Source organism: Sorghum bicolor, chromosome 3 (genome assembly GCF_000003195.3).
Source record: "Sorghum bicolor cultivar BTx623 chromosome 3, Sorghum_bicolor_NCBIv3, whole genome shotgun sequence".
In the NCBI taxonomy this organism is placed as follows: Eukaryota; Viridiplantae; Streptophyta; class Magnoliopsida; order Poales; family Poaceae; genus Sorghum; species Sorghum bicolor.
This window is the reverse complement of record NC_012872.2, coordinates 50,407,000-50,420,103: the sequence shown is the minus strand read 5'-3', so window position 1 is coordinate 50,420,103 and position 13,104 is coordinate 50,407,000. Positions and strand designations below refer to the sequence as shown.

The 13,104-nt window shown below is 43.7% G+C and overlaps 2 protein-coding genes across 2 annotated transcripts; one reads left to right on the top strand and one right to left on the bottom strand.

The window, feature by feature from the left end:
- Window positions 3,820–9,298, top strand: LOC8075478 (F-box protein SKIP8). The gene is made up of 3 exons (XM_002457951.2): window positions 3,820–4,552; window positions 5,715–5,911; window positions 8,754–9,298. The coding sequence occupies exons 1-3, from the start codon at window positions 4,148–4,150 to the stop codon at window positions 9,013–9,015; spliced, it is 864 nt and encodes a 287-aa protein (XP_002457996.1). The 5' UTR covers window positions 3,820–4,147; the 3' UTR covers window positions 9,016–9,298.
- Window positions 9,575–11,824, bottom strand: LOC8075005 (uncharacterized protein DDB_G0283357). The gene is made up of 3 exons (XM_002455736.2): window positions 10,795–11,824; window positions 10,613–10,696; window positions 9,575–10,077 (listed from the first exon to the last, which is right to left on the bottom strand). The coding sequence occupies exons 1-3, from the start codon at window positions 11,656–11,658 to the stop codon at window positions 9,922–9,924; spliced, it is 1,104 nt and encodes a 367-aa protein (XP_002455781.1). The 5' UTR covers window positions 11,659–11,824; the 3' UTR covers window positions 9,575–9,921.

Below are 13,104 nucleotides of genomic sequence, written 5' to 3'. Positions count from 1 at the left end.
TGTATAGAAACTTTAGTTAGCTCTCTAGTGTAAGTAGTGACATAGTCATTGTGTGCCTAGTGATTATATCAACTAAAATTGTTGGATAGGTGGCTTGCAAACACCCCTTTAGAGCTAGAGCAAAAAGCTTCGCTTTGTTATTTACTAACCTCTTGCTCTAGTGATTTTGTAGAATTTTTAAATAGGCTATTCACCCCCCTCTAACCATATTAGGACCACCGTTGCAACGCACGGGCATGATCCTAATCGAAGTTCTAATTTTACACCAAAGCTTATGGATTTTTTGGCATAAAGACTCACTCTAACTCTAAGAATAAGAGGATTTTTTTTAGAAAAAGGTCTAATATATCCCTAGATAATGTTTGATGTACATGTACACTATCTCTATTAAAAAAAGCAATTCTCACCTATTGGGAAGTCAAGCAATTTCAAAATTAACTAAATCTATACAAACAATTACTAACATTCAAGATACCTAATAAATATATATTAGCTATAAAATATATTTTCATAATAAACCTTTAAAATATAGTTATTGATATCATTTTCTATAAACTTAATCAAACTTAAGAAAGTTTGATTTATCCAAATCTACAATTGCATTTTTTTGGACCAATGCAATATGTAAGCATATGCGAGTTAATGTTTGGCTTAATCTCAGGGCCGATGGGAAGGGTGTTGGATGGACGAACAATGACAAAAACTACTGCTGGTGGACAGATAAAGTGTTTTTTGGCTCGGTCTAATTTATATTTGCCTAATTTATATTCTTACTAGCAAAAGTGCCTATGCATTGCAACAGATCGCTTTCATCTTCCAAGTCACTACTAAGGATGGCAACGGGTCGGGTTTGGATCGGGTGGAGTCTCCATGCACCCAAAACCGAAACCCGAAGTCGAAACCCGAAACCAAAACCGAAACCGTTTCAGGTGGAAATTCAACACCAAAACTAAACCCGCGGATACCCGAAACCCGAATGGTTATCCAAAACCCGCGGATATATAGACACGTATTCACATGTATAAACAAGATGTAACAAATAATAAATATTTTCATGAGTTAACTTTGAATAAATTTAATAATCTAAGTAAATAAATTATTATTATCATATTATAAAATACAAATTTTAATTCCAAATGATTTATTTCGGATATCCATTGGATATCCACGGGTGGAAAACCAAACCCGAAACCAAACCCGATCGGTTTCGGGGCCCCGAATCCGAAAACCGTGGACGAAAAACTACCACCAAAACCAAAACCGCTGGACCCGAAACCCATGGATATCCGAACCAAAACCGACCCGTTGCCATCCTTAGTCACTACCCGCTCGCTTATAGTTTTCTCACCGCCGACCTCTATCATCCTTAGTGTGTTTGGCTACTTATGGACGTAGATTGCTTAGCCTCTTTGAAGTCTGTTACTCTAAGTTGCAACAGAGATCTATTAATTAATACTCTATTTTTATTATCTTACCGTGATTATGGCATTCATAATATATATCTTTTATAAAGATAAACCTCAATAGTTATTTCTCTTGCCATGCAAAGTGTCCACATCAGCATCCACTAGAACATCCCACTAGCACATTCAACTTCTTGCTATACAAAGTGTCCACATCAGCATCCACTAACATATCTAACTAACACATGACAATGTCTTTATTCAAGCTATTCACATTAGCAAAACACATTATTTATTAACATATATTGTTGTATTACCAACACTATATATATATTCTTAGTGATTAATATTCTAACATATTTATATCTCTCTTCATACCAGCAGCAATGTGCGGGAAATCCTCCTAGTTTAAGTTAATGTTGGTAACCTTTAAAGTTTGTATGAAATTAAAATAACTTTGACAAAAAAAAATTCTTCCATTGAATGCACACTAACCTATTAATTCATAACATTAATATTTATGTTATCCATGCGTTGCTACTTAAATATCAAGTTCTACGACTTCTTTTAAAAAATTATAAAACATTGTAAATATAATCTCTCATCAAGTTGGCAAGAATGTTATGCATGGATGTCAAGGAACTGTTTTTTTTATGATTATAATAGGAGAGGTCTTGATTTTCCACACAGTGAGGATTTATACTAGTGCATACGTATAGAGACAAATTTATTTAGAATCATAAGATCTAATCTAAGTTCACTGTGTGATGAACCAAGTTGGCCATTTGTTCACTTACTATCTAGATCTCTCACCATTTCATGTTATCATGAGGTATTATTAGTCCATTGATTATAGTTTCGCTTGTTCTTCACCATTGCCTCGATCCATCGACACCCAGAACCCTCTGCTCGTGCTTCACCGCCTTGATGGTCCATCACGCCCAAGCCTCTAGTTGATCTTCTTTATTGCAACTCGGTCCATCGTAGCCAAATCGACTTAACCACATGACATCATGACATGGCTCATATGCAATTAGTTCTTTCAACACACTAGTTGAACACTTGCAACAATCCAAGATGTCTATCCATCATGACTTTAAGTGTTGCTTACACCAGTATACTTGTGGACTAATCATCGTTATATCTCAACATAAGCACATATTAGTTCATCAAAGTAGTCACTCAATTATCAAAACTAAACTACCATTGGTCATCCATAAATTTTAGGGATATGGATATACATGCTACTTGTTTGGTTGAATGGATGGAGCAAGTTATTTTTTGTTTGGTTAGATGGATGAGTGTGGATGGATGAGAATATTTGACTAATCATATTTATATCATTCAAAAATAACAGCCAATTATGCACTGATAAATATGTATTATCACTATTTTTGTCATGATAATCACTAATTGCAATTAAAATATGCTAATTAACACCACTATTATCCTAGTTGGCATACAAAACATGCACTAACCAACATATTAGCATTTATCAAAATTAATTTTACCATCATAACTACTAAACAATTATATAACATGCTAATAAATAATAATCCTCAATTATTTATAGTTTTAATTACATATATTAGAAAACTAGACAATATTTTTGTTTTGGTAGGACATTCAACATCTATTTAGACTAGAAGAATATTCTCCTATTAGAGATATCTGTTAAGGGTACGAACCAAACATCGTTCTATATAAGGATACCCTCAAACTTTTTTTGGTGAGACTGAGTTACATCCAAATATCGTTCTGTGTAAAGATATCCTCAAACTTTTTTTTGAGAGCAGACGCTCACAAAATGAGCGCATACTCACCTATATGAACGCATGTGTGCACACCTTACCCCTATGAGCACCTCCAAAGAACCGAGTTGTACTAGCAAATCTTAAATATCGAGATTAATGATGTCACCATATGTGCCTTGTTGTTGATGGACACGTCGTCTAGTACTCAAAGAATAATACCGTTAAATCCTAGAAAAAAAATCTAAGATAATGGGAGCACCTATGCTAAGTTAGAGACTTAAACCCCGGTAGCTATTTGCAAAATTTTTCAGATTCTCCGTCACACCGAATCTTATGGCATATGCATGAAACATTAAATATAGATAAAAAATAACTAATTACACAGTTGACTGTAATTTACAAGATAAATTTTTAAGTCTAGTTAGTCTATAATTAGATAACATTTATCAAATACAAATGAAAGTGATACAATATTTATTTTAAAAAAAATAGAACTAAACAAGGCCTTAACGTACCTTAAAATATAGTGAGCCGAACAGTGTTGACAGAAAAACCTAAAGATTTCATATGTGGGGCTCGAAGTAAAGACATTGCTAGAGTTGCTACTACTAGCTCTCTACTTAAGTCGACATCTAACTTGTCACCCTCGACCATAACGCCGAATTCGACGATTTCCCGGAACCGAACGCCGCCGATCCGGCGATTGCGTCCACGGTGACAGTGCCCAAGCCCAACCCAAGCCCGTTCATAAGTGGCATCGTATCCATTCTCTGTTCGTCTTCCTCGATCCGAAACGGAAAACTAGTAAACCACCCTCCCACCCCGCGTGCTCCGTGCTCATTCCCCATCTCGTCTCCTCCCAACCCAAACGACAAAACCCTAGCCTCCTCTTCCGTGTGATGGGATGCCGTCCAAACCCTACCCCGACACCCTGACCTCCTCTTCTTCCTCCGCCGCCGTCGCCCCCGCGACCTGGATGTCCGCATCCGCATGGACGGCGCCCGAGTCCTGATCGCCGCCGGTGCCACCGCCGTCTGCTGCCTCGCCTGCGCCTTCTGGGTCTTCCACTCCTCTTCCTCCTCCTCCTCCTCCTCCCCCGCATCCTCAAAGAAGCACCAATCCCCTCCCGCCAACTGCTGCGGCTGCGCCTCCTGCGGCTGCCGCGACGCCAAGTCCGCCAACGGCGACATGGCTGTGGGCGGGGAGAACAAGAAGAAGGCGTCGGAGCCGGCTCCGCCTGAGACGCCCTCCATGATGGAGCAGCTCGTGCCGGAGATCACCACCCACGCTCTCAGCTACCTCGACTACACCAGCCTCTGCCGTCTCTCCATGACCAACTCAGCCATGCGCCGCGCGGCCAACGACGACGGCGCCTGGAAGGCACTGTACCACAAGGTGTGCTGCTGGGCCTTATGCACCTACAACCCTCCCTGAACTTCCCCTTGATTGGTCTACTGTCTGATTGGCAATGTAGTTTATCCGTCCCTGTTTGTTTCCACTGCAATAGGACCATCACTGTCTTGAGGTTTGGGTGTATTACCTTTCTGCTGGTGCATAACTATATCGTTAGGGTGCTTGCATTGAGGGACAAAGAGGGTAGGATAGGGGTGGGGGGTATGGAACGACCTAATTCGAAAGCTCATGTTGAATATGATGGAGGGATAGGATATTTTCTTTGTACTGTTATTCTATCCGGAACCCATATGGATTTATCTCAGTTCGGTATGAAAGTGAAAACGGAAGATTCCGTTTATCGGGGACTCAATTCTGAAATAGTGATATCATTTATGATGGTTTTCAACCATTACCGTATTTTAACTATTGATTTTTTTAATTTCTTTCAATACTGCATTTATGTCATTAACAAATAGTTAAAATGAAAAGATGGTGAGTTTCCGACCAACCGCGAATCGTTTCTGCATAGTAAGTATCATAACCGACCATTTCCGACCGTTTTCATCCCTACTCAGTAACTGAAATTTTTGGTAAGGCATTGCGAACATCCATAGCTCTCGTTGGACACACAGGATGGCCTGAACTTTGCCAAGGTATCTACTTCCATTTCTGAACTGAAGGGAAGTCACCCAGATATGACGTGAAAGACTTAACATTGTTTCAGTTTCCGGATCTTCTCTGGTGTTTTCACAATCTTCTCATGTCGATAGGCATGTGACTGCCTATTACAAGCAAGAAAGTTTGTGTTGTGCACATGTATGGATGTACCCTTGTTTGTCGGGTAGGCTTCTTGCCAATCATAATACTGTGTTTGTTTATCATACAGTCATCCGTCATCCCTTCGAACTCTCCGCACAACTTAATATATGGTTAGTTTTCTGCGTTCCATTTGATTGCCACAAATTTACATGACCTTTTTATTGGATATAAGAAGTTATTGATGTAACTTGTTGAATTTCTCCTTTTGTTCCACTCCTTGATGTGACTGAAGTTGTGCATTTTCACTGTTTAAAATGGCAATTCCTGTGGTTATGGTGAAAGATTCTTTTTAATAATTTCTGACTTTGTTTTGCATCCTTTTCATGTAAATCAACTCTTGCAGGATTTTACGGTGGAGCAGGGTACTATAAATCCTCCTAATGGATGGAAGGCATACTATGCAGCTACAAAAGCCATCATTAACCTTAATGCAGAGTTCTACAATATCATCAGGGAAGGGGCCTTGCCAGCAATGAGCCGTTTTTGGCTTAATGCAGACTATGTCAAGTGTATTCATGCGACTGGGGAGTTCTGCACTGGGTATGTCCTGACTTCACTGTGATTGATTCAAAAGTTCTAATTATTCTCTGGTTTCTAATCCTTCTGTTTTCCAATGTGGCCTATGTTTATTTACAAGTCTGTCCATTCAATGATTCCTATGTTGTTGACTTTAAATGCAAGGTGTTTATTTGGAAGGGAATAACCAATGCATGTACACACTTCTTGAGTTGTATCTTCCAAGGGGTGTGCACCTATAGTTGTGGTTGATGTATTGCTTCGTTTGCATAGATGTTAGGTTTCCTTGCTCTGTGTCCGATGGGGGCCATAGACACATTGCAGAATGAATGGAGTATGTTATAAGGTTCTTAGCAAATTAATTTTAACTCGCTGCATATGTTAGGTCAATGTGAAGTAAATTTTGTTTGATACAATTTCATACCTGTTAGAGAGATACCGATAGGTATCCTTGCATTGCATTGGTGGAGAAGCAGAGAAGCTTTCAGTTGGTATATACACACATATCAATGAATTACTGTAATGATTGTTTTGTTTCTTCTACAAACTTTAAGCTCTGCTGATAGTTCTTCAGAAACACACACACACACACACACACCCCTACACACTATCGTGGTATGAATCATTGGTGGAGAAGCAGAGAAGTTTTGGTTCAACACATGATTTTGCATTACTGTAACTATTAATTTTGTTTCTTTTGCAAAGAAAAGCTCTGCTGATAGTTCTTCAGAAAAAAACATATACTCCCTTCGTCCTAAAAAGACTGTTGTTTTAGCTTTGAATCTAGACAAATGTTTGTCCAGGTTCAAAGCTAGAACAGCGGTCTTTTTGGGACGGAGGGAGTACACACTGGGCCTGATTGGTTTGGTGCTGAGGTGAGCCTGGCTCGCTCTTATGAGCTTGGCTGAGCTAGGACATGCCTGTTGTGTGCAACATCATTTTGTTTGGTTGACTGTATAACATGGTTCAAAAAGGCAGCGCCTAGGCTCCGCCTAGGCCCGATTAGTCGCAAATCGGAGGGTGTCCGCCTCGCCTAGGGGGGTAGGCGGACCCCTAGGTGGTGCCAGCTCGTCGGCGGTGCTGGTGGGGGAGGTGGAGGGGGTACTGTGGCGCCCCGGTGTCCCCATGTGCAGATCCAATGACCTGGGGACGAGGCGCAGCAGAGAGAGCCGGCAGCGGAGGACGAGGCGCAGCAAAGACCGCTGGCAGCGGAGGAGGAGGCAGGGAATCGGGCGGCAGAGGAGGGGGAGGAGGAGGAGGCGACAGGGAGGAGGCCGACGGTGGTGGATCTGGCGGCGGGAGGAAGGAAGAGCGAGCAGCTCGCGGCTGCAAGGAACGTGTCGAGCGGTTGCGAGACTCGGGAGGAAGAGAAAAGGAAGAAAACGAAACAGAGCAGGGGAGAGGATAAGGCTTCGGTGGGGGCTGTGGAGGGAGAGTTGGGCCATTAAATGGGCTTTTTCTTCTTTCCCCCATTCTGTCCACAGATTTTTCAATTTTTTTCTTTTCTTTCACGTATATTTAAGTATATATACATGTATTAGCTACCGCCTAGGAAAACGCCTTGAAACGCCTATGCTCGCCTAGGCTCTAGGCTATGGGTCAGCGCCTAGAAACCGCCTAGCGCCTTCTTAAACTTTGCTGTATAAGTACGTACTAGATGAGCACATCTGTTGTTTGGTTGCCTGCTTTCTGGCTTGTAGCTGCACCTGTTCTCTCTCGCAGAGTCACAGCGCGTGCTCACGCTCCCATGAGCCAGGCTCGGAGGAAACGGAATTGATTCTCGTTTCCCCACAGCCAGGCTTGCCAAGGCTTGCTGCATGCCGCACGCCATGCCCTGGCACATGTTGTGTGGAGCTTCATCTCCCTGGCCTGTGCTGGCTGGAAACGGCCAACCAATCATGCCCACTATGAATTGTCCTTGCTTAGACACAGCATATAAGACCATACATGCTGTGAATCGTGCTTGCTTAGACACAATGTATAAGACCATGGCTAGAGTAGTAGTTTTTTAAGTCTTCCCTACCATAGAGTTGTGCCCATATCTGTGAGAAATAGGTTGTGACTTGTGAAGCTTAGTTATTTTTATACTGTATAATTTCATATATAATACTATTAGACGGTCACACCTATGCATAGGTATGCCAATTTCTGCCATTCTGTTATTATTATTATCCTTATATGTAGAGTTTCTTCATATTCAAATTTTGTTCTTTCCTTTGTGCTTGTCCTTCTAGTAGCTCCAACTGTTGAGATCTTGCAACTATGCTGAAGTGTTTTTTTTTGGGGTGGGAGGACAAAAGTGCTAGTTTCTAGTTATACATACACAACTGTCTGAAAAATCACTACATGCTACATAAGCAGCTGAAGGGTATCTAGCGCCTCATCTCTTATTAGGTGGGCTAGGGGGATTGCCTTTTAAAACAGTGTGCACACATGTAGTTTTCATCTTATGAAGTACACTTTTGAATAACCTTTGTACCTGTGAACATAAATGAAGATGTGCTCATTGAAATATCCGTTTCTTTTGTGAGAACTTAAATTTGGTATGCTTTGGCAGTATCGGGACCCATTGGTTGCTGCTTGTGGTAGGCTGTAATTAACCATCTGTTATTAACCAAGCTAACCATACCATATAAGTATAGAACTAATCCAAAAACTATAGGCTTGGTGTGTCAGGTCACAGATGCTAATCTACACCTCAGTATTGTTGTGTTGTATTTTGGATGAATTTTTGGTATTTAATAAATTGTAAAAAGCCTTTTATTTCCCCTTATGAGTACTGATTTTCTTATCAAACTGTTGAAGAGGCATTATCTAACAGGCCTTACTTGTGTCAATGCGCCCATCCATTTCCGTTCTTTCTCAGATACAACGCAGTGATGGAGAGCTGGGGCCTGCTATTCAACTGGGGCCAAGATGGAGGGCAGGGCATTGCCTTCCAGATAAGGGATGTCCGTGTCCGTGTGCTCGGTGAGGTGGCATGGGTTAACATGAAGGCGAATGTCGACGTTGACCCAGTGCTGTTCCATGTTACCAACGTGTATGAGCTCTGGAACGGCAGGTGGTATATGGTCCATCACCATAGCTCGCTGATGGCTGACCCTGCTCCGCATAATATGTTTGGGTGAAGCTGGAGGAGAAGAACAGCAAGAAACCTTTGGGATGAAAATTCGGTGGTGAATGTTTGGTGTGGTATGCTTCTTGACCGGAAATAGATTGTCGGATGTATTCGAAGAGAGATTCCCTTCCCCCCCTTCTCCGTTGTGGATCTGCTGTTTGTTTATATTACTCCTCTGGATCTGCGTTCCGCAGTTTTGTACAAATGTGTTTTAGGTGTTATTAAAACTTAAATCGGTGAATGGAAGGTTATGGTGCCCTGTGGGTCGCGGGCTCGCGGCTGACTTTGATTTATCTGGTGCTAACTGTGATGTTCTTTGACGTGCTTTGTTGTGCAGCTACCTTCTGCTTCCAGACGCTGCGAGTTGATGAATTGTATCTTCTAGAATCGGTTGAATTCTCAATGGTGTCTGCTGTACTGCCTGGACAGAGTCATGCTCTGGCAGGTAGCTGATGCTTTCGACTTTGGAGCGTTCAGACAGTGTTATAGGTGTGCTTTGTAATTGTCGCCAGGGACAAATTCCAATCGGGAAACACGTCTGGTGCTTGAACAGAGTAAGACTCGGACCATTCGCACAAGAACAGATTATTTCACAGATGTTTATACATGTCAGTTAGACCCGAACAATACAGATATCTTAGTGGGAGTATATCTTACAAAAACGAGGGCTAGTTCTCTGCAATCATCGCACAAGTGTTATAAAAACAAAACAATTGGACGCGTGCCTCATACATAGCCCATAACATCAAACAAAGGTGGATATATTATATTAATTATTAATTAATATACTAGTACTCCACCGTGCTGGTGTGTATACTCCCGTCTCGTAGGACGGGATACATGTCCATCCATTATTGTTCATTCATCCAAGTTCCAAGCCTCGAGTCCCTGACGATCCGATGAGGAGGATCTAGGATCAGGCGTCGTCCTTGTCGGCGAAGATGTCGAGGAGTGCGAGGGCCTCGGTGACGGAGAGCTCGAGCCGGAACTTGGGCCCGTCGTAGTGGTGGAGGATGGGGCGGAAGGCGTCCTCCTCCAGGGGGTCGTAGATCTTCCGCGTTGCCACCCGCACCTGCACATCACAACCATGAGTCACCTCGGAAAACCACTGCGGCAACAACAAACAAACTTCACTCCTCTAGATGAGATGATCAGATGTGAGATCAGGCTATGCAGCTCTACAGGTGACACCGCTTGCAGTTGCAGCGTCTAGATGCTCTGACGCATGCACTTTCCAGCCTGCGACCAGATCCTCTGCCGACTGACCAAGCAACCTACTAGACGAAAATTAGGAACCAAGCAAAGCTGACCTAACTAACCTCTCTCTGCTGACTAATCCCCAGACAGGCCGATCGCTCCACCTAAACTAACCAATTGCTTGTTTGTAGACAAATTTTAAAAAAGTTTCTTGAGGTGTGATCCCGGGGCCTAAAAATCTAACGCGATTCCACACGTCGTCGCAGCTCGCAACGCTAGCCTTTTGTCTGTCGGTGATGTTGAACAATTCAAACAAGTGTAGTAAAATTCACGCTACTGGTGCGGTTTGAGCTGATCGATCATCTGCCTTGACTAGAGGGACTGGATTGAAGCAGATAGGTGTGGTGTACCTGTGCAGGGAAGCGCGACTCGCCGGGGCACTTCTTGTCCTCCCACGCCGTCGGGTCGATGTTGGTCCCGCCAAAGCTCACGGCCTGCAGGTAGGTGATCGCAATCCATCATCAGTACTGTAGCGGTACAAATGAAGAAGAGATTATTTGTTCGTCGAATCGTCGACTGTATTGTAGTGTACCTCGAAGATGCCGTGGAGTTGGTGGGTGGAGTAGTTGTAGAGGAAGAGGGGCAGCCCAGGGCGGATGGCACGCACCGAGTCCCTGTACCTGGACGGCAGCCCGAAGAGCTCCCTCCTGAGGTTCTCGTCCATGGTGTCGTTGTTGCAGACGAAGATGTACCCGCCGATGGCCTGCCCCCGCGGCAGCGCCTCCGACGCCGGCAGCGTCTTGAACCGCTTGTCCGTGGCCCCCGCTCCGCCACCGCCGTTGTTGCCCTCGTTCTTGCCGTGCTTCTTCTTATTGCCGTACTCCCCTCCCTTCTTGCCGCCGGCGTGCCCGTGCCCGTGGCTGTTGTTGCTCGCCGCCCTCCCGGCGGACTTGTTGAAGTAGCTCTTCACCTCCCCGCTGCTGCTGTTGTTGCTGATGTTGCTGTTGTTCGTGTTGTAGCCGTAGATCCCCATCTTGTTGAACGCCAGGGCGCTGTTGTTGTTGTTGTTCTTGGCGTAGCCGGCGTTGACGTTGATGTTGTTGTTGTACGCGGACGCGGACGCGGCCTTCTCGGTGGTGGCGGGGAGGTTGTTGTAGCGGTCGGCCTTGCTGCCGCCGAAGGCGAGCTTTCCGGAGCCGATGAGGCCTGGCCCGCCATCGTTGAGATTGAGTCTGAGGCCGACGCCGCCGACGTTCTTGGCGGCGGTGGTGTCGGCGGGCGATGCGGATGCGGCGAAGAGGTCGTTGGTGCTGTTGTTGCGCCGGTCAGCCCCGGCGGCGGCGCCGCCGGTGGCGGGGGACCAGATGGAGTCGCCGAGGGATAGGCCGGAGAAGGCGGCCGTCTGCAGGCGCAGCGTGTCGCTGAACTGCCAGAACTCGCGGTCGTAGCCCTCCATGGCCTCGATTGATCTCTCTCGCTCTGTGTTCCTGCGCTCTGCTGTGTCTGTTTGCCTGCCGGGGGAGGGAGAGAAGAGACGCGAGGCGACGCGAAGCAGAGGAGCAATGGAAAAAAAAAAAGGAGAAGAAGCTCCAACCAAGTGCAAGTGTGGAGGTGCCGCCGCGTGTGCCGCGGGGGGTTTTATCGCCGCTTCGGTTGGTGGTGGGTGGTGCGTCTCGTCTCTCGTCTCGTACCCCGTGGTGGTGGTGGTGGTGATTGTGGACTCACTGTGTGACTGCTGACTCGACCGGGCCGCGTCATCGTTCGTGTGCGTTCGGCGTCGGTTGGCAAGCAGGCCGGAAGACGTGGCCGCGTGCCGCGGGAGGGAAGCTTCGGGGAAGGTGGCCAAACCGCGTCGCGCCCTGGTGACGAGACGTCGGACGTGGATGTCGCGGCACGCGGGGGCACACCCGTCGTCCAGTCTACTGTACGCCTTCATCGCGAAGGTATTCCAGCGGGCTTTTTTTTTTTTCTCTCGGGGCTATTTTACCCTTTTGCCCCCAACTCTACGCGGAGTCCAACAGCTGCTAGTAATTCAGATGCGATCCCTCCGCCCAAAATAACTATTTATTTTTTAAAAATATTTTTAATTAAATATGTATTTGAAAAATATTAGTATTTATAATATATAATTAATATTATTAGATAAATTTTGAAATTTAGTTTTTTTAACAAATTTTTTTGAAGATATAAATATTATGCGTACTTTTTATAAATTAAATTAAATTTATGGTACGAAAATTAATAATGATATTTAATTTGGGATGAGGAGAGTGTGTTTTCAACCGTACCTGTCTCCTGCCTGGTGGACGAGAGCGAGACTTTATGTAGCTTTGACTTAAAAACTTTTCGTCCTATTATATTAATGTTTAAATATATATATAGATCATTAAATATATATTAAAAAATAATTTATTATACAGTTTATATGTATTTTACGAGATAAATATTTTAAATTTAACTAGTTTATGATTAAACACTAATTGCTATAATTATAAATATGTTAAAAACTTTTCTTTCACAAACTAAACAAGGCCAAACTCCTTTCAATCGACACCAAGAGTTTCTAGAAGGACGGCATTGGTCTTGCGATCTATTGCCACGTGGCAAACAGAAGGCTCTACTCCTATTTAACTTTCAAAAAGACAAAAAAGAAGGAAAAAAAAAAAGGCTCTAGGAGTAGTTGGTAAGCGGCAGCATCAGTCTCACGTCTTGTTTACATACAACAAAAAAACTCAAAACTTTACAAGATTCTTCATCACATCGAATCTTGCGGCACATACATGGAACATTAAATATAGATAAAAAATATAACTAATTGCACAGTTTACCTGTAAATCACCAGATGAATCTTTTAAGCCTAGTTGCTTTATGATTGGATATTTTTTATCAAATAAAAACGAAA